This window comes from Gopherus evgoodei, chromosome 2 (assembly GCF_007399415.2).
Source record: "Gopherus evgoodei ecotype Sinaloan lineage chromosome 2, rGopEvg1_v1.p, whole genome shotgun sequence".
NCBI lineage: Eukaryota > Metazoa > Chordata > Testudines > Testudinidae > Gopherus > Gopherus evgoodei.
In genome coordinates, this window is record NC_044323.1 from 244,619,799 (window position 1) to 244,645,480 (window position 25,682).

General features: G+C 45.3%; 1 protein-coding gene across 1 annotated transcript in view; it reads right to left on the reverse strand.

Annotated features, from left to right (window-relative positions):
- The window catches only part of LOC115646901 (girdin-like), a 63,081-nt gene that overhangs the window by 21,362 nt on the left and 16,037 nt on the right, over positions 1 to 25,682 (reverse strand). The window contains exons 3-4 of the mRNA XM_030553332.1: positions 18,573 to 18,662; positions 9,464 to 9,542 (exon numbers count right to left, since the gene is read on the reverse strand). Of these exons, the coding sequence (XP_030409192.1) occupies positions 9,464 to 9,542; positions 18,573 to 18,662 (169 nt within the window). The remainder of the gene's footprint in view (positions 1 to 9,463; positions 9,543 to 18,572; positions 18,663 to 25,682) is intronic.

Sequence of the window (25,682 nt, forward strand, 5' to 3'; positions counted from 1 at the left end):
GATTCCTTCAGACTTATGTGGGTACTTCCCTTATAATTGAGTTCTTATTCTGTGTATGTCCATCATGGTACCTGTTAAGTTTGAGGAAAGCTTGTGTATTCACTGCTGTTGGGTTTATACTGTATAGTATAAAAACAAGGTCCCATTTAATTGCCCACAAACTCAACAAAACTGAAGCTAACAAGACACTTAAATCACTTAACCACACACAGTCAGCAGCTGGCCACAATAACAATCAGCCTTCCTGTTTTGTAATGAAAACAAGTCTGTACAAATGCCAGCTTTCTTCCAGGAAACTATAGAAATATCTACGCTATATATGTAGCTGTATGAGTCCATATACCTTTTAATCTCCTGTCAAATCACTGATGTCACTTCTGCCTGTAAAATGCTTCATAAAGAAAACTCCACCCGTACACATAGTCCTTCCGTAAGTTTCTTCCAGAAGCTGGGATAGACCGTAACAGTGAGATTGTCCAGTGATGATGATTTCGTTGCACCAGTCCAATACATTAAAATTTTTGAAAAGAGTATCTAGTGCCTTTCATAGTACACAACCTCTGCAAACTGAAGTTGCAGTCTCAGGGCCTCAGTCCCACAAAGGACCTATGTAGCCAGACACACTTGTCTACCTGGAGTCCTAGTGACTTCACTGGGACAATTCTGGGGCATTAGCAGCTGTTTGTGTGGCTCTTTGCTGGAGTGGAGATTGAAACTGATGGTCACTGGGATGCTTTGTTCAAATTTCTCCAGGAACTTGATCTTGCATGGTCAGATAAAACTGCTTTGTGATTGGTAGGGAAAACGGAAGACAATGGTTATTGCTCCTTGGTTTTCATACAGTAAATCTAAGTGTAATTTGTCTTTTTGTTTTGGTGATAAACAGATATTGTACTTGACAGATGAATGCCTAATGACAAGCCAAAAGGAGAAGCTATTGATGAGCCAGTGCATATTTTAAATGGTTTACAGCTTGAGCTGTGTGGAACAGCAGGGCATACAACACAGACTAACCTAAGCATTTTAGTTCTGTCCTCAGTTGCACTTGAAAAGCAATGGAATTGCATGGGGGTAATGGAGGCCAGAACTTGGTTTCCTAGATAAATTCCCACTTGTCAGTGTAAGGAAATTGGGGTCAAAACAAGTTGTCTATAAATACTCGTCCTAAACTACTAAAATCTTTTTGCACTCTTAAGGGCCCAATGCCCTGAATCCTGATCCTTTTCTCTCTCATTAGCTTCAGTGGGAGTTGAAGTCCTCATAGGTTGCCAGCACCTTGTAGGATCAAGTTGTAAGTGGAATATAGAAGAAGCGGGGGAGGGGAGGGATGGCAGTGGCAGGCTTCTGCAAACGTTAGCCTCTACTGAAAATTGTATTTCTCACTAATAACCAACAAACTAAATGGGAAAAATCCATGTGGCATTTGTAATAATTTTTTTCTCTTCTGGATGGAACCAGAGAGGTGGTATAACTGGTTAAGCAGAAATACCTGAATAATATTTTTGTATACGTAGCTGGAAGCATGAAACATTCCTTTAATGTTACCTTTAAGTTGAACTGTTCTTCACGCAGCAGTAGCAAGTTGCTTAGGGCAGGTCTACTCTTCAAAAGCTGCAGCAATGCAGTTGCACCGGTGCAGTTGTGCCACTGTAGTGCTTCAGTGAAGATGCTGCTATGCCAATGGGAGAGCTTCTGTCAGAGTAGAAATCCACTTTCTCAAGAGGCAGTAGCTATGTAGACAGGAAAAGCCCTCCCCTCAATATAGCATTGTCTACACCAGGGCTTAGGTTGGTATAACTGGTTGCTCTAGGGTGTGGGTTTTTCACACTCCTGAGCGACGTAGTTATACTGATATAAGATTGTAGTGTAGACCTGGCCTTAGAATCATACAGCACTCAGGCCTTCCCCTCTGTTAAGTGACAAACCTTTGATTTCAACAGTTTATCTACCGTGTCTTTTTACTTTCTAGTAGTGAAGAACAAAGAATTGTTAAAGACTTGTTCACAGTTACTGATGTAATCAGAACCTACTCAGTATGCGGCTGTTGACCTTCTCAAGCCTTGTGACATAGTAAATTATAGCCCAATGGAAAAATTACATGGGAAAGAATGAATGATGCACATGTAAATTGCCTCACTTCTTGTTTCACATGAGCAAGCAGATTCCTTCACTGAGAAAATCCTTCTGACAAGTAAATGAACCTTAAGGTACCTTGGGGACTGGCACAGTTTTACTCCCTTTGTTTTTCTCATGCTTTATTTATGAGCTGCCAAGCTCTTGCCAGGGAAAAACAGTGACTTTCTCTTATTAATACTGTATTCGTTATTGGAGAAAATCAGCTTGATTATGCTAATTGGGGTACTCAGCAACTTCTGAGTGGTACTAAAAAATGCAGTGTAAACTTAAATATCACTAAAAGCAGCAAAGAATCCTGTGGCACCTTATAGACTAACAACGTTTTGGAGCATGAGCTTTCGTGGGTGAATACCCACTTCCTCAGATGCATGTAGTGGAAATTTCCAGGGGCAGGTATATATATGCTAGCAAGCAAGCTAGAGATAACGAGGTCAGTTCAATTAGGGAGGATGAGGCCCTGTTCTAGCAGTTGAGGTGTGAAAACCAAGAGAGGAGAAACTGGTTCTGTAGTTGGCAAGCCATTCACAGTCCACTGGCCATCACATACAGCCCCCAGCTAAAACCCCTCCAACGCATCATCAAGCATCTACAACCCATCCTGGACAATGATCCCACACTTTCACAGGCCTTGGGTGGCAGGCCAGTCCTTGCCCACAGCCAACCTGCCAACCTGAAACATATTCTCACCAGTAACTGCACACCGCACCATAGTAACTCTAGCTCAGGAACCAATCCATGCAACAAACCTCGATGCCAACTCTGCCCACATATCTACACCAGCGACACCATCACAGGACCTAACCAGATCAGCCACACCATCACTGGTTCGTTCACCTGCACATCCACCAATGTAATACATGCCATTATATGCCAGCAATGCCCCTCTGCTATGTACATCGGCCAAACTGGACAGTCTCTACAGAAAAGGATAATTGGACACAAATCAGACATTAGGAATGGCAATATACAAAAACCTGTAGGAGAGCACTTCAACCTCCCTGGCCACACTATAGCAGACCTTAAGGTGGCCATCCTGCAGCAAAAAATACTTCAGGACCAGACTTCAAAGAGAAACTGCTGAGCTTCAGTTCATCTGCAAATTTGACACCATCAGCTCAGGATTGAACAAAGACTGTGAATGGCTTGCCAACTACAGAACCAGTTTCTCCTCTCTTGGTTTTCACACCTCAACTGCTAGAACAGGGCCTCATCCTCCCTGATTGAACTGTTATCTCTAGCTTGCTTGCTAGCATATATATACCTGCCCCTGGAAATTTCCACTACATGCTTCTGAGGAAGTGGGTATTCACCCACGAAAGCTCATGCTCCAAAACGTCTGTTAGTCTACAAGGTGCCACAGGATTGTTTGCTGCTTTTACAGATCCAGACTAACACGGCTACCCCTCTGATACTTAAATATCACAATCTTCCCTTTTTCCTGTTCAGGTTATAAAGAAACATGTTTATCAATAAAGACAAAGGTCAACAATGTGATTAAATTCAGACTAAGGCCTCCACTTACGCAGGTGCAGTCCTATTGATTTGCCTCACATGCTTAATTTTATGCATGGTTTAAAGTGTACTTTTCTTAGGGGAAAGGACTGATGATGTCAGTGCTACCGTGTTCTAAGAGCTCATGATAATGACAGTTCAAGTTTCAATTCCAGTTTTTGTTGTAGTTAAATTTAGTAGGGTAAGTTAAATCTATTGCAGAGATGTTTAGAGTACTTGTGTCAGCTAGTATTTCCTGCTAAGTATCCTGCCCCAACCTCAAACAAAAATGTCAATGTTCATGAAATGAAACAGATGCATTTCAAAATAGGAGATTTAAAGAATTTTTGAAGCACTGTACTACTTAATCATAAAACTCAAGATGTATCATTTTAACAAAATGAAGAAATAACAAGAGTGAGGGTCTTTGTCCCTTAAGGCTCAGCGCCACTAAAGGACTTCGGCATTGCAATGCTGAGTGGTGGAGCCTAACTTTTAGATGCCTAGAAAATCGCAGGAGTATACTGTAATCCACAAAGCCTGGTTAGGCACCTAGGCTCCCTATGCAGTGAACCGGGAGAGAAAGGCACCTTAGAATGAGATCAACGACAGCTAGCACACCTAGTGGTAAACGACTCAAGCTAGCCAGAGGAAGACAGGGCTGGATTAATCTTTTGTGGGCCCCAGCACCTGGACTATGACCCTGCCCCTGTTCCACCTGTGCTTTGCCCCAAGGCCCTTTCCCTGAGGCCAGCTCCCACCTCGGCCTCTTTCTCAGCCCCTTCCCACCCCCACCCTCACCCCCCCGGCACAGCCTATTACTCACACAAGAGGGAGGAGGTGAAGAGCAAGCAGGGGCCAAGCAACAGTCAGGGTCTTGGAGGGAAGAGATGCTATTGTAAATCTGGTATTGAAGGGAGATTCTGTGCTAGGATATGTGCTGTGAGGGGAGTGGCTGGGCCAGACTTGAGTGGTACTACAACCCTGTACATCAGGTTGCAATGCTACTCAGTTTGGGGCCCCTCTCAAACATGGGGCTTAGGGCAAACTGCTTTTTTGCATGCCTCCTTCCCTGCCCTCCCCAGGTGACCGTAAGTTCAGGCTTCAGGGAGGTGCCTTTCTCTGCTAGTGACCCATGAATGGAAACCCACTGCCTGGAGTTAGATCCCTTAGATACCTAAGCACTTTTTTTGTGGGAAGTAGTTCAGCATCTGCCTGACACCACAGAAAATAGCAGTGGTGGTGGCGTCAGTTGGTACTGCCACCCATTTTATCACTCTTAGCCCAGTGATTAGCGTACTCACCTGGGATCAGGCATAGAGTCAATGTTAGTTAGGTCAACGTAGTGTCAGTGTAGACCAGGGTAGGCAACCTATGGCACGTGAGCTAATTTTCAGTGGCGCTCACGCTGCCCAGGTCCTGGCCACCGCTCTGAGGGGCTCTGCATTTTAATTTAATTGAAGCTTCTTAAACATTTTAAAAACTTTTTACTTTACATACAACAATAGTTTAGTTACATTATAGACTTATGGAAAGACCTAAAAACGTTAAAATGAATTACTGGCACTTGAAACCTTAAAATTAGAGTGAATAAATGAAGACTTGACACGCCACTTCTGTTGTAGAGACACTGTTGCTTACATTGACTGTTTCTGGCTTTCAGAAGCAGTCCCACACTGATAGTACAATCAGTACAAGTGCTCCTGATGAGGACACTCACCACTGACACAGAGCAAAGTGTAGACACACCCAAGCAATGTAATTAGTGTGACGGCTGTATGCTGATGTAAGTTAGGTCAATTTAATTTTATAGTGTAGACATGCCCTTAGGCTGAAAACTTAGGCACTGTGTGAGTTGAGGCACCTACAGTTTGGTAGGAGTTTTGTGGATGGCAGCAGAGCCAAAACTAGGTCATAGATATTTAAGCCTGAGACTCAGGTGCCTAAATACTTTGGTGGATCCAGGCCCAAGGGCCCACAGTAGGGAATCCATAAATTTGGCCAATCTGCACCTTTGATCTCTCTACTGCAGTTTTCTCAAATGTAGAACAGGCATAATACATACTTTGACAGGTGTATTGAGGCTTCATTGATGTTTGTAAAGTGCTTTGAGACCCTGCAATGGAAGGCTCTGTACATGGATCAAGTATTATAATAAAAACTGCTAATGTAAAGAGATTAAATGATGCAGTGTGGTGGTGCCTGAGGTAATCCAAATCCTCGGATGGGTTACAAGAGAAACAGTAGTAGTCTCCTGCTAGGTCCTCATTTCTATCATAAAGTCATGTTCACCACACAGTTCGGCACAACTGGCAGAAATGATGGCGCAAGATGCAGGTCTGGAATATCAGGATTGTTGCAAGTAAGACAATGCTAGAACTCAGGGGCTCCTGACTTCTAACCTTGTCTCTGGCATGGGCTCACTGTGTGGCCTTCAGAAAGTCACTTAAACTCTCTCCTTCTGTAAAGTGGGGCTAGTAATACTTACAGTCATCTACCTCACAGGTTTGTTGTTGTGAAGAGTAACTAGCATCTGCTAGCTCTCTGTGAAGGTAAAGTGTTCTAGCACCAGCAAGTAAGGAGCAGAGATGATGTGATAGTCCTGCATGGGGAAGTTTGCACAGTGCCTACCTAGACTATGCCTGGCTCAAATCAATGGCTTTTCTTTTTTCACTTTCATGATACTCATTCACGCATTTTAAAAACAGAAACAAAACAAAAAAAACCCTTCTTTTAAAAACAACCCCTCAAAATTCTCTAATGCTTTGGCATTAAGTTCTTTATTTGTTTACTTTAGTGATGGTTCCATGTTCTACTTCTCTCCACTTTCTCCCCATTCTTTTCCTAAGACCTCTAAATTGCCTTTTCATTTTTTTCAGACTCAATATTTTTTTATATTACTTTTCAGTCTGAGAAAAATCCGATACCATTGCAACTAGTTGTTTCTATAGGTAATTATAACTACATCAGTACTGTATTGGAAGCTAGTCTAATCTCTCAGGATCTTTTTTCTAAATAGGCTTGACTGAACATTGAAATAGCCATCAGTGACATGTTTATGGGAGTTCCTTAGGAAAATCCATATTTAATATCTTCATGTAATCTAATTATTTTGATAAGCTGGAAAGAGATTCTGCCATTGAAAGTTATGGACAGTTCTTGTCAGTGTCAGCATCAGCCGTTTACTGTACACTTCCCCGTTTATCTTCATGCTCTCCATCTAATTTGCAGGGAAGATGAGCTGCATGCAAGTATGAAGTTGATGCTTCAGACTAAAAAGCAAACTGACTGACCGCTGGGAATCAGTCTTGCAACACAGACTATAACTTTAACTGTGATAGGCCGAAAGGGGCACCTGCTACCCTTTTGCAGAAATGTCTAGTAGGAGCAGATGTCTAAGCAAATATATATGAAGCAGGCAGAACACAAAATGATTGTGTGATGGAATGCATCCCTGTACTTGCACCTTATACACTATTGTGATAATCACTGGACAAAATATGCCTTAAGGTATTATTTGAAAACTAATAATTTGCTGGTCAGTAACATGGTGAAATGAACATAGCGGCATTATGTGCAAAGTTATGAACATATACTTCAGTCATGATTTCAGTTTGTTTACCAGACACAGCTGGAGATTGGGTAAACCTATTTCTCAAAGACAAAAGCCAAGTTGATGCCTCTAGCCAGGTGTCATCAACACTGATGGTCTATCACCTGTCAAGTGGCCATTCTTTGGTAAGGAAAGGGAGGAGGAACAAACAGATCAGCATCTTGGCAAACAGCATAAAACCTCTTCCCTCACCAACCCTCCTTGCTCTCTCACCTGGAAAACACTTTATCTAGGGGTAACTCTCAGGAAAATGCATTTCAAAGGGTGACTGAACTATAAAAGTGAGGGGCAAAACCACCAGAAGTGTTCTCTCTATATCCATCACTTTTTTTCCAGCTAAGAAAACAACCCCCCCTTGCATGCCCCTCCCACTCCCCCAAAGAAAGCATATGGACTTTGGGAATAGATCCTGGCCTGAGGGTTTGGTCAGCAATGTACTGAAAACATGTGGTGAGGGACTCCACCTTGAACTAAGTCTAGTTAAGAAAATATTTAATCTTTATTTTTCCTGTAACCATTTCTGAGTTTAATGGTTCATTACTTGTACTAACTTAAAATCTATCTTTATTGTAAAATCGCTCTGGCTTAACCAAGAGATCTTCAGTGATCTGAAACTCAGAGTCCTACAAAAAGTGGAAACCTGATCAAATTACAAAAGATGAATATAAAGAAATGCTTCAAGTGTGCAGGGACAAAATGAGATCAAACTAGCAAGAGACATAAAAGGTAACAAGAAAACATTCTACAAATATATTAGAAACAAGAGGAAGACGAAGGACCGGATAGGCCCATTATTCAATGAGGAGAAAAACATTAACAGAAAATGTGGAAATTACTTTTTTTTGTTTGTTTCCACCAAAAAGGTGAACAGTGATTGGGCATCTAATAGAGCAAATGCCAGTGAAAATGAGGTAGAATCAGATGCTAAAATAGGGAAAAGTTAAAAATTACTTAGCCAAGTTCGAGGTCTTCAAGTCCCCTTGCATCTAGGAACTGCAAGGACCTGGCGGACGCTTCTGGGAGCCGTGCAGAGGCAGAGAGCCTGCTTTAGTACCTCCCGGGTGTTCTGGTCGAAAACCAGATGCCTGGCAACCCTAGCTCAGGTACTACAGTAACAGAGAATCTGGGCCTAGGTATTTTTCAGCAAGTTCCTGAATCCTGCACTGGTACTTTATATGTCTGCATATGAAGACAAGGACAAAAGCTGCTCCTTAAGTGCTCCGGAAATGTCTGCCCCTATTTAAAAGCCACAGATGAAGGTATGGGGACTGATGTACCCAAGTTACAGCTGTTTAGGTGCTAGGTGATGCTAGGTGTTTAGCTGTAGTTGATACAGGTCTTGCATGAGCCATACTCATTATTACTTGGCTCCTGGTTCCACCCCCTTTTCTGTTCTCTGTGGATGTCCTATACTGAATCTTGAATACTACAGACTTCCGAAGCAGAGCCAATATACAAATTGTCCCCTGGCTGGTGGTAACACGCTTCCATTTTGTAATATAAACAAGACCTCTCCATTCCATTCCTGAATCATGCCAAAGCATTGCACAAGTCAGAGCCATTGTCAAAACATAGTTAGGGGCCCATTTGCACTCTAAAATGGAATCATGCTGTAACAAGGTTCCTGAATGGAGTGAGTTGCTGTAAGGGGCCGTCTATGAATTATATAACGTGTTAGGAGGAAGGTGAGTCCTTAATTCTGCATGTTTGTTTCAGTGTTACAAAGTATTCCAGGGATGGATTGGTCTTGAAAAATTACCCAAAAATGTGGTACATAATTTTTCCCCTTTGCACTTCAGAGGCGAGGAGGGAGTGAATTTTCCTAGTGTTTGGTCTAAGGGAGAGGATATTCAGCGTGTGCACATTGGTCAGTATCTTTATTTTCAAATTCTTTATAGATTAGAACCTTTGTAACCAGAACTGTAGGAGCAATAACTGCTAACAGTTCCAGAGTAAGTAAGGCCTGTTTAGCTGGAGAGACATAAAATGTGTGACTTGAGGTGACTGTACTGCCTGGTCAAACTGGTTGTGTGTGAGGGAGTCTGGGTGGTGGGGTGAGGCAGGATCTAGCTAGGGAAAGTACATTTGAAGGAGAAGGAGAGCTTGTAACAGCAAGATGCCAGCAGGAATGAAGAAGCAGATTAGTGAGCTGCATTCGGGTTGTATTTAAAAAGAGGATTTACTCTGGGAGTTAAAGTAATCTAGACAACATTAGAAAACTACCTTTATCTTCTGCAACACTTTTTCCGCTTGAGTGCTGATTTTTGGCTGAATACTGGTAGCCTTTTTAGCCTGCTCTCTTGTTTACAATGTATGGTTAAGGAACAATTTGCGTAGATGGGCAGAAAACTAGACAGTAGTACAGTTTTAATGTTTCCAACATTCATGTGGTAACTGGGAGCATATTAGGAGTGACCTTCTCATTTGTTGCTAAAATTACTACATTCAGAAAATGTATTGTAATTCTAGTGTGCCAGCCCAGTGGCCTAGCACTATACAAACACACGCACACACACAGTGCCTGCCCCCTGGGAGCTCAGATTTTTAGATAATATGCAACGAGAGTATGGCCAACTCCCAGGAGTTTTATTGCAGGTTTCGTTACAGCTGGTGTGTTTTTTCTTGAAGCTGCAGCTGCTAGAATCAACCGATTTCATGACTCTCACCTTTCCTTTAAAAAAAAAAAAAATTCTAGCTCTCACAATTGCAGACAAATCTTGAAAATATGACCTGGGATCACCCTGAAGGCTTAGAGCAGAAGGCAAATAAGAACCCAATCCTATGGCCAAAAAGACTTTTTTTCCTCTTTTTCTTTTTAAACTCTGTTTGGAGTTGGCAATACTGCAACAAGTGAATAAACAAATGAGAGAGGAGGGAGGGAGTCATGGAGGACAAGCTAATGCAGAGACAGGTTGTTAATATAAATTAGTAGTCAGTGATCTTGGTTGCAGGTGGTTGCTTGTTTGAGTAATGCCGCATTATAGTGACTTGAAAGCATCATTTTGCATGGTTACTGGAACTCCTGTTTGAGAATGTTTATCCGAATATTTTATACATCCAAGATTCGGCATTAGCTACTCTGATAAATTCTTGAACATAAAAATATAAAAACTGCAGATTGTGTTTTAAAGCTGTACTCTTTTCCTTTTTTGTGTGTAACATCATCTGCCATTTTTAGTGTTTGGGTCCACTCCTGTGCCATCTACAGTATTGCCAACCTGATGCATTCAAAATGAGGCAGGCTCCCCAAAATTGAGAATATGTATTTTTTTAAATCTTGTGATTTTTTTTTTAAGCCAAACTTTTTACTGAGCATTTAGGAGACACATTTTCAGCTTTCCTCCACAACCATGAGTGCTAGAAACCTTTTTTAAAACAAACAAGCAAACAAACCCCATCTGAGACTCTCAGATAATGATTCCAGGAACTGGGGCTTTAACGAAAAATATAAAAAAGACCAAATATTGCAACAGACTTGTGATAAAACTGTGAGTTACTAACACTAGTAAATTCTCTGATCCTAAGTTTTTTCACCATCTTAAGCAACTTTGAAAGCAGACTTCAGCAAAGCTAGTCATGAAATTTCACAGTATTACCTTATGTGTATTTCTTATTTTAGCATTATATGTACCATTTCAAATAAATTCACAATGGTAAGTTAGGCCAGACAATATCACACAACTGAGGAAAGTATTAAACGGATATCTAATTCACTGACCTGCTTCTATTAACCATTAAGGACATCATAACTGTACATACACTTAAGTCAATTGATTAGGTTTGGCAGGACTGGGGCCTAAAAGATGACACTAATATGGGGATGTATCTGGAAATGACACTGAAGGCAGGTCTACACTTAAAATGCTACATCTGTGCAGCTGTAGTGCTTAAGTGACAACGCTTCCATCCACATAGTTAATCCACCTCCCCGAGAAGCGGTAGCTATGTTGATGGGAGGAGGTCTCCCATCGACATAGTGCTGTCTACGTGGGATTTAGGTTGATACAACTATGTAACCCGGGGTGTGGATTTTTCACACCCCAGACTGACTTCATTATACTGATTGTAGGTATGTAGTGTACAGTTGGCCTCAGAACTTGAGTGTTTAAGGGGACAATGACAGGATGTTCTTCATAATTCATCCACCCAAGTCTCTTACCTCAAGGATTACAATAATCAATTTTTAAAAACTGATTTTTGGTGAAGTGCTAAACTTAAAAAGCAAATTCTCCACTCCCCATTCAGTGAGAGATGCAGACTGTGCACGCACTGATTTGTTCACAACAGGATGGGTTTGTTCTTTTAAATGTGCAGTTGCAGTGAAGATTTTTTTTTAAGTTGCTGGAATTTAAGGTAAGAGCTGCTGTGTGAGACATCAAAGTAGGTTTATTTGATGGCTGGGCAATCTTGACAAAGAGACGTGTTCTAAATAGTGTGCATAGCAAATCTGAATTTAGAATCCAAGCAAGTTTTATATCAAGGACTAGAAAACTATTTGATCTCTGCTAAGAAGTCACCACTACTTCCAAACCCGAGTGTTTAAAAATCCAGAGAATGGCTTCATCACGAGTGGTTTTTTTAAATCAGGCGTGGGGGGGGGGGGAGTGGAAGAAGAGTTTATTTGACTTCTGGGTTTTCAGTCTTTATAGTGCACTCAGGTCAGATTTTCAATCTCATTTCCACAACCACGAGGCTAGAAAGTTGCCTTTGTTTAGGAAAGCTGAGATTACATCAGAATCACTTCTCCCCTGGAATGGAAGCTTCCATTAAAACATCAAGTATTGTGAGAGATGGCAACGTTGTCAAATAAAGCTGTTCCAGCTGAGAAGTTCTTATCTCCAGAGCTAAACTTGGATCCTCTTATTTTTCTTGGAGGGGCTGAATCAAAGTGGAACTAAGCTTGGAGGTCTTAGCTACACTGTGGCATTACTCCATGTGACAAAGTTCCTCCTCTACCTTGGTGGGTCCTGCGCTTATTGACAGATTTGCTCACCTCAATGATCTTCCCCACAGTCTGGATCAACTCCTCCTGTGTCTGATCAGGAGTTGGGAGGTTTGGGGGGAACCCAGGCCCAGGGCCCTGTGGATTGCAGCTGTCTATAGTACCTCTTGTAACAGCTGTACAACAGTTACAACTCCCTGGGCTTTTTCCCCATGGCCTCCTCCAAACACCTTCTTTATCCTCACCACAGGACCTTCCTCCTGGTGTCTGATAACACTTGTACTCTGTAGTCCTCCAGCAGCACAGCCTCTCACTCTCATCTCCTTGTGCCTCTTGCTCCCAGCTCCTCACACGCACTTCCTCTCCTCTGGCTCCTCCCTCCCTGACTGGAGTGAGCTCCTTTTTAAACCCAGGTGCCATGATTAGCCTGCCTTGATTGGCTTCAGGTGTTCTAATCAGCCTGTCTGCCTTAATTAGTTCTAGCAGGTTCCTGATTACTCCAGTGCAGCCCCTGCTCTAGTCACTCAGGGAACAGAAAACTACTCAGCCAGTGACTAGTATATTTGCCCTCTACCAGACTCCTGCACCACACTGGCTTGGGTCTGTCACATCCAGTTTCAGCTGTTAATGGCATGCCTACCCGAAATGGTTGACTCTGAACCACCTATTCAGCACTGGTGCCTGCTTTTGTGGCACGCACATAAGGAGTATAGAGGCACCACCTGTTCCCTCATGTCCCACAAAGGGAAATGAGAGTGTGGGAGGCCTGGACAGACCCTTTGCAGCTTGGTGTCTTTCACACTTGCGGAAAATGTTTTGCCTTCCCTGATCTGCCCCGCACACCTCATTTGAGATTCCTAGTTTCCCTTAAGTCATTGTTAGAAGCTAAAGCTCCACAGAGTGCAGTGCCTTGTTTTAAACCGTTTCAGACATGCACTTTATTTTGCAAGGAGGAAATTCAACCCTATGGAGAAGAGCCAGCACAAGATCTATGCACCTCGTGAGTCCTTAAGAGGCTGTTTTGAGACCTTAAGTGGCATTGAGGAGGTGCATTAGGCCTTTGGCATATAGGGGTGTATTTTACCCCTTCATGTGATCTTAAATAGTGTGTTTTTAAAAAGAGCCTTGTAGGTGCATCAGCACTCCCTGTGGTATAGTCCCCCCTCTAACTTTAACAAATACTCACTACGCTGACTTTATTCAGCCTCCCTTGTGCAGGTAAAGGTGCAGGAAGGAGGACCTGCTAAAACAGCTGTGTGGCTTTTGTTCTGCCACATTGACTCTGCAGATCCGGGAGCGGGTGTGGTTGGGGATCATTGTGTTAGCAGGGGAAAACCCTGCAGCAATCTGCACTCATCCCCACCCCCACATCTGCCCTCCTCCCATTAGCTGGCCGCCTGAGCATGCAGATCCCCTTGAGGGTGTAGCAAAGCCAAAAAAGGGAACTTTCTGATGCCCAGAGCAAATAACATGCCTGTTTTCAAGGGAAATGTGCCAAGTAGAACAGCTGTTTCCTGACTTCTCCTCCCTCTCTGGTGAGCAGTCAGGTGCAGCTGAGCTCTTGTGTTGTGGTGGAACAGAGGTTGCAGGGCCAGCTCCAGGCACCAGTGAAGGAAGCAAGTGCTTGGGGCAGCCCATGGAAGGGGGCGGCACATTGAGGTCTTCGGCGGCAATTTGGCGGTGGATCCCTCAGACCTTCTCGGAGGGAAGGACCAGCCGCCAAATTGCCGCAGAAGAATGAAGTGGCGTGGCAAAGCTGCCACCAAAGTGCCGCTGATCTTGGCTTTATCTTTTTTCCCACTTCACTGCTTGGGGCAGCAATAAAGCTGGAGTCGGTGCTGAGAGGTTGAAAGTATCTATGTGGTAGTGGGGACCACAGATGCCAGCTTTGTGGGTGCTCCAGTTCTGGAGCACCCACAGAAAAATAATAGTGACTGCTCAGCAGCCACTGGCCAAACAGCTGTTTGGTGGGCTCTGCCAATTAGCTCTCCCCCTCCCTCCTTGTGCCTCCTGTCCACTACAGATCAGCTGTTCAGCAGTGGGCAGGAAGCACTGGGACGTAGAGGGAGGAGCGGGGGTGGGAAGAGATGGAGCGAAGGCAGGATGCTCAGGGGAGGGGGCGGTGTGGGGGGTGAGAAGAGGCAGGGTAGGGATAGAGCCTTGGGGGAGATGGTGGAGTAGGGACAGGAAGAGGCAGAGCAAGGGGGAAGGGGTGGAGTGAGGTGAGGCCTTGTGGCTGAGAGGGGTGGAGCACCCCCAGAGAAAGCTGAAAGTCAGCCCCTGTGGTGGGGGACAAACACTTCAGGCTTTTACCCTCTGTATAGTGCTCCTACCCATTTTCTACATGCGGTCTGATTTTTTTCCCCTCAATATGCAGCAGAAGGGAGCAAATGAGCCTCCAGAAATTATTTTTCCTGCAAGACTCCAGTTACAATAAATTCCAGCCAAGAGTGCATTTCTACTTTAAAAACAAAGACCTTAACAAGTGTACGGTAACACTATCCCTTCTTACAATAAGGACCTTGTGTCTAACCTGACTGCTATTTCTTCTGCAAGTCTAATTAAATGTTCGGCCAAAACACAAACCCCAAGAAATAATTTTATTTTTCAGCCAGTTTTTGATAACTTCTCTTTAGTTATCATATATAAAAACCTGATTCCTTAGTCTAGATTCTTAGGTAGGGACTGACTCTTGTAACCTTCATGCATCTAAAACACCCATTTAAATCAACTGGATGAGCATGGAATGCAAGATCAGGTCCACACTTTTGATTTAAACCAGCTTAATTATTCTTCACTTGTGGGTGTGTGTAATTTTGCCCAATCAAACCTTGGCTATGTCTACACTTAAAACGCTGTCAAGTATCAGAGAGGTAGCCGTGTTAGTCTGGATCTGTAAAAGCAGCAAAGGGTCCTTTGGCACCTTATAGACTAACAGAAGTTTTGGAGCATGAGCTTTCGTGGGTGAATACCCACTTTGTCAGATGCATGCAGGACATGCATCTGACGAAGTGGGTATTCACCCACAAAAGCTCATGCAAAACATCTGTTAGTCTATAAGGTGCCACAGGACCCTTTGCTGCTTTTACTTAAAATGCTATAACTGCACTGATGTAGCGCTTCATTGCGGACACTACCTACACTGACGGGTGGGGTTCTCTCATCTCTAGGTAATTTACCACCCTGAAGAGGTGGTAGGTAGATCAACAGAAGAATTCTTCTGTTAACCTACCACTGTCTACATCAGTGTTATGTTGGCTTAGCTCTGTCTCTAAAGGGTGTGGATTTTTATGCTGATGTAACTTTTCAGTGTAGACCGGCCCCTCATGTTGTGTAAGATGAATAGATAAAGTTTTCTTAGATCCCTGATTGATTTGATTTAAGAATCCTGTTAGGGAGTAGGAAGAAGTGATGCAGTCATTCATTTCATAGGCTGTCTGCACTACAAACTTCTGTCAACTCAAGTTACATTGGCATGCAGCCACCGCAGTTAGCATGTTGCTAGTGTGCATGTGTACTTGGCTCCTTGTGTTGATGGTGTGTGTTGTCACCAGGAGTACTTGGATTGGTACAGAGTATGGTGCAACATATGTAGGCATCCCACTGTGCAACTTGCAACTGTCCCCAGTGCACTGTCTTTTGGGAAGTTTTGGCAATGCATGATGGGTACAAGCAAGGACTTTCTTTCCCAATTGGCACATTACCATTGGGGATGTGGAAATGCCAGGGGTGAAAGTAGGTTGGTACGGCGTACCGCTAAGAAGCTGGTACTGGCCCTTATGCAGCCGATGTTAAAGTGCTGCCACAACAACACTTTACCGTCGCTGTCCCTTTTGCTCCCCCTGTCTGCTGCCCTGCCAGTAGGGACCCTACCAGCAGGGCCGCTGATGGGGAAGAGAGGGTGCAGAAGGGGCAATGACTTAAAGCACTGTAGCAGCATTTTATCATTGTTGCCTGTTTCCCCCCCTCCCCCAGGTCACCGACGGAAGGTGGAGGGGGGACAAAAGGGGCAGCTGCCCCTGGGCTAGCAATTTAAAAGTGCCCAGGGGTCCTGGCCACCACTGCCACAGTAGCAGCAGTGGCCGGAGAGCCGGGCCCTTAAATCGCTGTTGGAGCCCCAGGTGGCATGAGCCAGACAGCACGGAGGCCCAAGGTCCAGCCCCTTCTGGGGATCTGGAGCCAGGCCCCCGTACCGGTAAGTGTTTATTACTTTCTCCCATGGGAAATGCTAATAGTAATCCTGGGGGACCCAGCCTATCCCTTGCTCCCCTGACTCATGAAGCTGTATGCCAACCAGCTCAACAGCACTACAATCTTTCTTCTGCTTGGGATTGCTTGTGCTTGGTGCCACAGCACCTGCCATGGTGAGTGTGACCTTTCAGGGCTTGGGGAAATGAAGAGGGAATTTCTCAGTTGCATGATTCTAATAGTACAGGACAATGGGACTGAATTCTGGCACCCTTTTCCTCAGGAAGTGGGGATTTTAGCTGACATCTCACTCCTGAGGGTAACAGAGGCTGAGAGAGCACAGTTGCTGTTGGCATCCTGAGCCACCCAGACCGATATGCGTGGGTAGCAGGTATAAAAGGCCAAGGTGCTGCCGCTGACCCGCTGCCAGACAACTGGGCTGAGGTGGCCCCGCCCGTACCCCTAGACCCCCCACCACCTCCTCCACTCCACCCCCCATGAAGGTCCCCACTGCTCACCTCATCCCTCTTCCTTGGGAAGGGGGAGTGAGGAGTGATGCAGAGAGCCAGCGGCCAGCTGACTGAGGAGGCTCAGCCAGACGCTGGGGCTGGTGGCTTGGCTGTGGGAGGAGCTGGCGCTCAGGGAGCTTGCCAGCTCGGCCTGGTGCTGAGGCCGGCCCAATTCTGGCACCACTGGGGCTGGCCTGATGTCTCGGCCTGGCACTGGGGCTGGCCCGGCGCTCGGGGGTGGGGCGGCGGCTCAGCATTGGGGCCAGCAGGCCCAGGCTCCTACAGTCAGGTGGGGGCCCTCAGGGCTTTTCCTTTTTGGGGAGGGGTTCAGGGCTCCAGCGTGTGGGGGGGCGGGGCCTTGGGCAGAACCTCCTCAAGGCAAGGGTTCATCTGCTGCCCATGCCCATATGCTGATCATCTGTGTACTGCAATGGTGCCTGCTGAAGTAACTGCTAAGTGACATGGGAAAGCGCCCTACTGTGGAGGAAGAAATAAGGCAGAAACTTTTGGCAGAGGACTGCAGACTCCCTGACATGCAGCTTTTTGTAAAAGTGGCACATTTGTGGCTCAGCAGTGAATCGATTGTTTGTCTCCCTGGCCTTTGAGTATGCCTGATGCAGGTCCTCAGCTTTCTTGTGGCACTGCTGCTGGTCCCTGTCATACTCCTTCTCCTGCATCCCCTGAGCAATCTTCTCCTAGATGTCTTGTCGACATTTCTACAACTGGTTCATGGCTGTGCGGGCACAGCTTCTTCTCCCCATATGTGCAGGAGATCCATCCAATATATCCTGACTATTTCATGCAGGAGTGCGGCTGGAGCGTGTGCTGACATGATCAGTTGGCCAGTTGCACTCAACAATGGAGAGCTGCTAGATGTGCTCACCATGCCAGGCAACCGGGAAAAAGAATTTAAAAAGTTTGCAGGGTTTTAAAGCGGAGGGGGGGTGGCTTCTGGTCTCTGTGGCCCCCTGAGCAGTGCAATTCACTATGGTGACCAGAACAGGGGCATTGTGGGACAGCTGCTGGAGGACAGTTAGGGTTGACATAAGTAATGCAGTGTCTACACAGGCATGGTATTCTCCTAAATACATCAACTATGGCTCTATGCTGCTTGGGGTGGTGGTGTTACTATGTCGGCGTAACAGGGCGCTTACAGTGGTAGGAGACCAATTTAAATGTAGAGACATGCACAGCTAGGTCGATGTAAGCTGTCTTGCCTCAGCCTAGCTTTGTAGTGTAGACCAAGCCATAGTCTCCAAACAGGCAACTGAACTTTGCATCCAAGGCAAAAGTTCAATCTGACACAGAGGTTGTTAAAGTCTCTGCTATACTCCGTCCCCAGTGGTGAGAAAGTCCTTTCCCTATAGAATTCAGTCTATCTTAGTTTGAGAATAAGAACATACATTTGATCCCTGCAGGTCTCATGGGTATCCTCCCAAATAAGGGGACTCGCACACACATTCCAAACAAGGAAGAATCATCCATGGAGCACCACACAAAAGGAATCGTCTTCGTGTCCTACAGTAAATGAAATGATTCAACTATGGGTTTTTTTCTAGCAGGAGAATTAAGTACAGTTCCCCAAATGAATGCTGTAACTTTCTGTAATTCTTTATCAGGTGCAATATGGTATTCTGTCAGAGAAAATAAATAGCTTTTTAAATAATAAAGTTCTGGTTTTGTTAAAGGATATAGAAATGATGTCTCAAGTTCCAGTAGGTAGACTTCTTTCTGTAGATTCTTTATGTACTCTGCCTCAATTGAACTCAGTGTGTCCATTTGTCTGCAGAGAGAGAAAGAAAAGCAAAGGTGAGGTGGGTTTTTTTGTTTTTGTTGTTTTTTGTTACAAAGTATATTTCAATATACTCCAGAGCAGTGGTGGGCAACCTGTGGCCTGCATGCGGTTGGTCAGGGTAATCCACTGGCGGGCTGCAAGACCGTTTGTTTACATTGGCCTTCTGCAGGCATAGACCCCCGCAGCTCCCAGTGGCCACGGTTTGGCATTCCTGGCCAATGGGAGCTGCAGGAAGCGGCCACGGTTGGCAAGATGCAGGTTGCCCATCAGTGCTCTAGAGGCTATACCCACAGTGGCATCTGTTTGTCGTTGCTCCTTTTGAAAATCAGCCTTCACCCCTATGAAAGTAACTGTCTCATTTATGGAAGCTGGCAAATAAATCTGTTACAAAAAACAGGATGGAGGTGAAGTGTCTAATCTGCTTTTGTGCTACTGGTTCCTATTACTGAGTAATGGGCCTTCAGATGGCAATACAATCAACGCCAAAGACTCCTACATGCCTATGTCTTGTTTTGATTTAGTTCTTTAATAATTCTTGAGGCACTAGATGGAACAGATCTTACCTTTTGGTTTCAGCAAAGCAATAGTCTATTTTATCTTAACCTCAATACACAAGGTTGCAGTGGTCAGGACAGAAAAACTTGTGATGGGATCTGTATGAAAGTCCGTATTTTCTGCCTTTTAGTTCTGACTTTGATATAGATATAGATATATATCTATAGATATAGATATAATTAGAGCTTCAGGTTCTATACTGACTGCAACTTCCAGTCTTAGTAAACTTTTTTTGACACTTCAATATTTATAGCATAAATTGAACATGTACTTCTGAGATCCATCTTTACTGATTGATTTTCAAATAAGCATTTTCCCACCTTGGATTAAAAAACAAACAAATTAACACACACCCCCCTCCTCCACTACCCAAATTCAAGAGCTGATTGGAACCAGCATGCAGGCCATTCACCTCTGCCTCAGGCTGAGAATGATGTTTCCTCTTAGGATATGTCTACACTCTAATTAAAAACTCATGGTTGGCCTTTGCCAATAGATTAGGCTCCTACCTCGCAGGGACTAGAGTCTGGGGCATCTTCAGCACAATTAACAGCTCTGAGAGCCTGAGCCCTGTGAACCTGAGTCAGCAGGCAAAGGCCAGTCAAGGGTGTCTAATTGCAATGTAGAAATAAGGTCTGATTCAAGTTTATCTCCATTGTGGAAGTACAGAAAGAACTGACAGGGATTTGCAGGGGATGTTAATGCATGACAATCTTTGTTAGCAAGAGTTAGGCTAACTGTAACCCTAATAACGTGAGATTTGTAGAAATGAGGATTGTGTGAGGCAAGTGGAAAAGAACTGTGTGAGAAGTTGTTTTTTGACCTTGTGTAGATAATACGAAACGTAGACTGGAGTCTCATAAATGAGAAGAACAAGATATCGGGACGACCTATGTATAAACAAAATGCAGCTGTTGCTTATTATTGTCTGTAACAAAAGTATAAATGCTGCTGTAATTGTTTACCTGTTGAGAGACCTGTCTAGGAAGGGGAGACCCTATGTCCTAGTGCACACTCTCCCTGCTGTAGCTGCTAAACAGAATAAAGTATCTGACTCTGCTGCACCCAAACAAAAAGTGAGAACTGAGTTTTTCTCTGACAATCTGGGGGCTCGTCTGGGATGGCAATGCCTACTGAGACACAGGCAGCTGCTACGGATCGTTCCCCTTTGAACCCCATGGAGCCACAAGAGAGGTATGAGACCTTTTGATATCTCTATTGGGGTATCAGAGGAGGACTGTCCGTGAGGCCTTCTGTCCCTGTTGAGCTTACGCCATCTGAACTTATTGACTGTGCAGCAAGATCAGATGCAGAGTGGTATTGGGGAACGGTTTTGCCACCCCCAACAAGGTTAGGTTGAAGCAGTATTGGGGAACTGCTTGGTTGGCCAAGGTAATGCATAAGGAAATGCATTAGGAATGCACCAGTGCTGAGGGGTTTTTTACCACCTCGAGGGGTTGTTATACCGCCTCATGGTATTGGGTCCAGACGTAAGGTACAGATGCACCATGGTATTTGGAAATAAAGGCCTGGGGGGGGGGGTGTTATCATAACCTAGTCCCAGATTTGGACCTTAGCGTCCAAAATATGGGGCTTAGCATGAAAACCTCCAAGCTTAGTTACCAGCTTGGACCTGGTAAAGCTGCCACCACCCAAAAAATTAGTGTTTTGGGGCACTCTGGTCCCCACAAAAACCTTCCCTGGGGACCCCAAGACCCAAATCCCTTGAGTCTCGCAACAAAGGGAAATAAACCTTTTCCCTTCCCCCCTCCAGGTGTTCCTGGAGAGATACACAGAAGCAAACTCCGTGAATCTAAACAGAGGGATTCCACCCTCCCCGTTCCCAGCCTTGGAAAACAGAAGTACCGAGAGCTAATCTCTCTTTCCCCCTCACCCAGAGGGAATGCAAAGTCAGGCTAGTAAATCTAACACACACAGATTTCCCCCTGACTTCTTCCTCCCACCAATTCCCTGGTGAGTACAGACTCAATTCCCTGGAGTTCCCCACTAAAGAAAAACTCCAACAGGTCTTAAAAAGAAAGCTTTATATAAAAAGAAAGAAAAATACATTAAAATGGTCTCTCTGTATTAAGGTGACACATACAGGGTCAATTGCTTAAAAGAAATATGAATAAACAGCCTTATTCAAAAAAGAATACAATTCAAGGCACTCCAGCAACTATAGACATGTAAATACAAAAAAAACCATATAAATCACTATCTGATCTTTTGTACTCACAACTTGGAAACAGAAGATTAGAAAGCAGGAAATAGAAATCCCCTCATAGCCGAGAGAGAGTTAGGCCGAAGACCAAGAACAAAGGACTCACACACAAACTTCCCTCCACCCAGAGTTGAAAAAATCCTGTTTCCTGATTGGTCCTCTGGTCAGGTGCTTCAGATACTTCTTCCCAGGTGAAAGAGACGTTAACCCTTAGCTATCTGTTTATGACACGCCCCCCAAATTGCAGACAGTGGGGAAGCTCACTGGCGGCGATTTCCTTTTAGAACTTTAAAAGAAACAGATTAATACAACACATGCACCTTTACATATACCACTAAGTATATAACTAACAGACTTTTACATTGTAAGAACACTTTTTAACTACTGGATTCTGGGAAACTCTTACAGGAGAGTGCATTAGCTACTTTGTTAGAAGGTCCTGAGATGTGCTGAATATTTAAATTAAAATTTTGGAGAGCTAAACTCCAACGAAGAAGTTTCTTGTTGTTCCCCTTGGCAGTATGAAGCCACTTTAGTGCAGCATGGTCAGTTTGTAGCTGGAACCACCGTCCCCAAACATATGGGCGTAGCTTTTCCAGGGCGTACACAATGGCATAGCATTTCTTTTCACTGACTGACCAGTGACTTTCCCTCTCAAACAGTTTTTTGCTGAGAAACACGACAGGATGGAAGTTGTGATCTGTTGCTTCCTGCATGAGAACTGCTCCTATACCACGCTCAGATGCATCCATGGTTACTAGGAATGGCTTGTTAAAGTCCGGGGCCCTGAGCACAGGGTCAGACATGAGCGTCACCTTAAGATGGGTAAAGGCCTTTTGACACTCATCAGTTCACTTAACTGCATTTGGCTGGGTCTTTTTGGTCAGGTCGGTCGTGGGGCAGTGATTTGGCTGTAGTGTGGTACAAATCGCCTGTAGTACCCGGCCAAGCCTAAGAAGGCTTGGACCTGCTTCTTGGACCTTGGGACAGGCCACTTTTGGATAGCATCCACCTTGGCCTGTAGGGGGTTTATGGTTCCTCGACCCACCTGGTGCTCCAGGTAAGTCACTCTGTTTTGGCCTATTTGACACTTTTTGGCCTTAACAGTTAGTCCGGCCTGCCTGATGCGCTCAAAGACCTTTTCCAGGTGTAGTAGGTGTTTGGACCAGGAGTCTGAAAAAATGGCCACATCATCAAGGTAGGCAACTGCATATTCTCCCAGTCCTGCTAGTAGACCATCTACCAGCCTCTGGAAGGTGGCAGGTGCATTTCGAAGGCCAAAAGGAAGGACATTAAATTCATACACCTCCGCATGGGTGACGAATGCTGACCTCTCCTTGGCAGGTTCATCTAGCAGTACTTGCCAGTAGCCCTTGGTTAAGTCTATTGTAGAGATGAACTGGGCACGTCCCAAATTCTCCAATAGCTCATCGGTGCGTGGCATTGGATAGTTGTCCAGACGAGTTACCGCATTTAGCTTACGGTAGTCCACGCAGAGGCGTATTTCCCCATTTGGTTTGGGTACCAGAACCACTGGAGATGCCCATGCACTGGTAGATGAGCGGATTATACCCATCTGTAGCATGTTCTGGATCTCCCGTTCTATAGCAGCTTGGGCATGAGGAGACACCCGGTAGGGTGGGGTTCTAATGGGGTGAGCATTACCTGTGTCAATGGAGTGGTATGCCCGTTCAGTCCGTCCTGAGGTGGCTGAGAACAATGGGGTGAAGCTAGTGCACAGCTCCTTGATTTGTCGCCGCTGCAGACGTTCCAGGGTGGTTGAGAGGTTCACCTCTTCTACGCCACCGTCTTTTTTTCCCGTCGTAGTAGACACCGTCAGGCCACTCAGCATCATCTCCCTGGACTGTAAACTGACAAACCTGTAAGTTTCTGGAATAGAAAGGCTTGAGAGAACTAACATGGTACACTCTGGGCTTTAGTGAGGAATTGGGAAATGCTATGAGGTAGTTCACAGTTCCCAGGCGCTCTTGGACCATGAATGGCCCTTCCCATGATGCTTCCATCTTATGGGCCTGTTGCGCCTTCAAGACCATAACCTGGTCTCCTACCTTGAAGGAACGTTCTCTGGTATGTTTGTCATACCAGGTCTTTTGCTCTTCCTGAGCATCCTTTAGGTTTTCTCTAGCAAGGGCTAAAGAGTGTCGGAGGGTGCTTTGTAGGTTGCTTACAAAGTCCAGAATGTTAGTTCCTGGAGAAGGCGTAAACCCCTTCCATTGCTGCTTCACCAACTGTAATGGCCCCTTAACCTCATGACCATACACAAGTTCAAACGGTGAAAACCCTAAACTGGGATGTGGTACAGCCCTGTAAGCAAACAGCAACTGCTGCAACACTAGGTCCCAATTATTGGAGTATTCGTTGACGAATTTACGTATCATGGCCCCCAAAGTTCCATTAAACCTTTCCACCAGGCCATTGGTTTGATGGTGGTACGGTGTGGCAACCAAGTGGTTCACCCCATGCGTGTCCCACAGGTTTTGCATGGTCCCTGCCAGGAAATTAGATCCTGAATCTGTAAGGATGTTGGAGGGCCAACCTACCCTGGCAAAAATGTCTGTTAGGGCCAGGCACACAGTGTTAGCCCTGGTGTTGCCTAGAGCTACTGCTTCCGGCCATTGGGTAGCAAAGTCCACGAAAGTCAGTACGTACTGCTTTCCTCTGGGTGTCTTTTTTGGGAAAGGACCCAGAATATCCACAGCTACTTGCTGAAATGGGACCTCAATTATGGGGAGTGGCTGGAGAGGGGCCTTGACCTGGTCTTGAGGCTTTCCCACTCTTTGGCATACCTCACAAGACCGGACATACTTGGCAACGTCCTTGCCCATCCCTCCCAGTGGAAGGACTTCCCCAACCGGTCCTTGGTTCTGTTCACCCCAGCATAGCCACTCGGTTGATCATGGGCTAAGCTTAAGAGCTTCCCCTGGTACTTAGTTGGAACCACCAACTGTTTTTGCGGCTGCCATTTTTCCCGGTGTTCACCAGAAAGAATCTCCTTGTATAAAAGTCCTTGGTCTATAACAAACCAGGATCGATTAGAAGAGCTGAGAGGCGGTGGGGTGCTCCGTGCCGCCGCCCACGCTTTCTGAAGGCTGTCATCTGCTTCCTGCTCAGTCTGGAACTGTTCCCGTGAGACTGGGGTCACCAGTTCTTCCTCAGACTGGGGACTTGGGCTTGGTCCCTCTGGAAGCAATGTAGGTGATGGGGTTGTTTCCGTTGCTGGTGAACCGCTCTTCGCTGGCGCACCTGAGGGTATTTCAGGCTCTGGCTGAGCCTTTTGGGTATGGCTGTCTGTTGCTTCTGCCAGTTTTGGCTCGCTGGCGCCCTCTGGCGTTGAGCTTGAAAATGTGGTTGCAATTGCTGGTGCTGGTTGCTGTTCCAGTTCCAGGCCTGGGACTGGAGGCGCTGTGGCTGTGTCAGTGGTTGGCATGGTATCCGGGTCCACTACCTCTGTCTGGGTCTCTGGTAACACAGACGGGGCATCTGTGGACGGCTCAGGAACAGGAATGGGTCTGGAAGCTTGCCTGGTTTGACTATGTGTAACCATTCCCACTCGCTTGGCCCGCTTCACCTGGTTGGCCAAGTCTTCCCCCAGTAGCATGGGGATAGGATAATTGTCATAGACTGCAAAAGTCCACATTCCTGACCAGCCTTTGTACTGGACAGGCAGTTCAGCTGTAGGTAAGTCTACAGCTTGTGACATGAAGGGGTAAATTGTCACTTGGGCCTTTGTGTTGATGAATTTGGGGTCTACGAAGGATTGGTGGATAGCTGACACTTATGCCCCCGTGTCTCTCCACGCAGTAACCTTCTTTCCGCCCACTCTCAAATTTTCCCTTCGCTCCAAGGGTATTTGAGAGGCATCTGGGCCTGGGGATCTTTTGGGTGATGGTGGTGTAATGAATTGCACTTGGATGGCTTTCTTTGGACAATTGGCCTTGATACGTCCCAGTTCCTTACACTTAAAGCATCTTCCATCTGATGGGTCACTGGGCCGAGGTGAGTTACTGGAGACTGGTGAGGTGGAAGAATAGGGCGTCTGTGGCTTTACTTGGGTTGTATGTGGGGTCTTTGGCTGTCCTTGGTTGTAGGGTTTATGGTCGGTGTGCCCCCTGGGGTATTCATTCCCCTTGACAGTAGCTTTCTTGCTTTCTGTCACTTCCATCCATCTGGCTCCAATCTTTCCCACCTCAGCGAGATTTTTGGGTTTT